The following is a 943-nucleotide window of genomic DNA, read 5'->3' as shown; positions in this document are numbered from 1 at the left end:
TACTTGAGAACATTTATCTTCAGCTATTATTGGTAGTTTCACTTGGTTCAGTCGGTCACTATCACCTGTGCCTGCAATATGATGAAACTGGTAAAACTTTCCACATGGATTATTGACAAAATTGGTTAAAAAAGCCATAATTCAACAATGGCCAGAAAAATTATTGCTGTGCTTGAAATTTTCTGACTGAAAACACTTTGAACTGCCTGTTTTCGGGCACTCTGTTCTATTGTGTAGGAAACGACATTATTATTATTACCATGAGTGTCTCCGTATCCAGCAAGGTAGCATGGTGTTCCGACTTCTAGCGTGTCGTTTTCAGACGGTAGACAGATGGGACGAATATAGTTAGAGAATTTGATCTCTGATTTCAACATCACCAAAGCTATATCATTTTCCACACTAAACTCATCATAGTCTTTATACATCATGATACTCTCAATCTGGTACATCCTTTTAGAATACTCAAACGTGTTCTGTTTTATTCCACCAGCAGTAACTGTCCATCTAGTTGGGTCTTGACTCAATTTACTGGAAGAGTAAAGAGTCTGTGTTAAACAGTTGAAGGAGACACAAACCAAAAAGAAATGGGATAAGGAAAGTGAAATGTTGTCCCAATCAATAGCTGAACCAAAGAACGTAGTGGTATGTGTACGAAGAGAGTGAATGAGTTGTGTCTGGGTTTGATTTCCAGCCACTCATCCAAATAAGAATGACGATTTGTTTTGCATGTTTTCGAAATGTCTGACGTGTTTACTGACGTGTATACTGACGGGTGTGACGTGTTTACTGACGTACTGACGTGCGACGTAGACTTGTCAGACACTGAAAAGCATGCACAGCTGTTTATTTTTTCAATTTTCTTGCATTTTGGGGGAACATTTTAGTACCCATCACCTTTCACATCTCAAGGAAAGTTAGCTAAAGTTTTCAGTATGTTTCT

General features: G+C 38.3%; 1 protein-coding gene across 1 annotated transcript; it reads right to left on the bottom strand.

The window, feature by feature from the left end:
* Positions 1–125: 125 nt before the first annotated feature.
* LOTGIDRAFT_135463 (hypothetical protein) lies at positions 126–533 on the bottom strand (the record flags this gene model as incomplete). The annotated part of the gene is made up of 1 exon (XM_009069042.1): positions 126–533. A coding segment is annotated over one exon (408 nt), but the record flags the coding sequence as incomplete, so codon positions are not given.
* Between the last annotated feature and the right edge of the window lie 410 nt (positions 534–943).

The sequence above is a fragment of the Lottia gigantea genome, assembly GCF_000327385.1.
Source record: "Lottia gigantea unplaced genomic scaffold LOTGIsca_98, whole genome shotgun sequence".
NCBI classification, from domain to species: domain Eukaryota; kingdom Metazoa; phylum Mollusca; class Gastropoda; family Lottiidae; genus Lottia; species Lottia gigantea.
The sequence above is the reverse complement of the archived record's forward strand: the minus strand, read 5'-3'. Positions and strand labels throughout refer to the sequence as shown.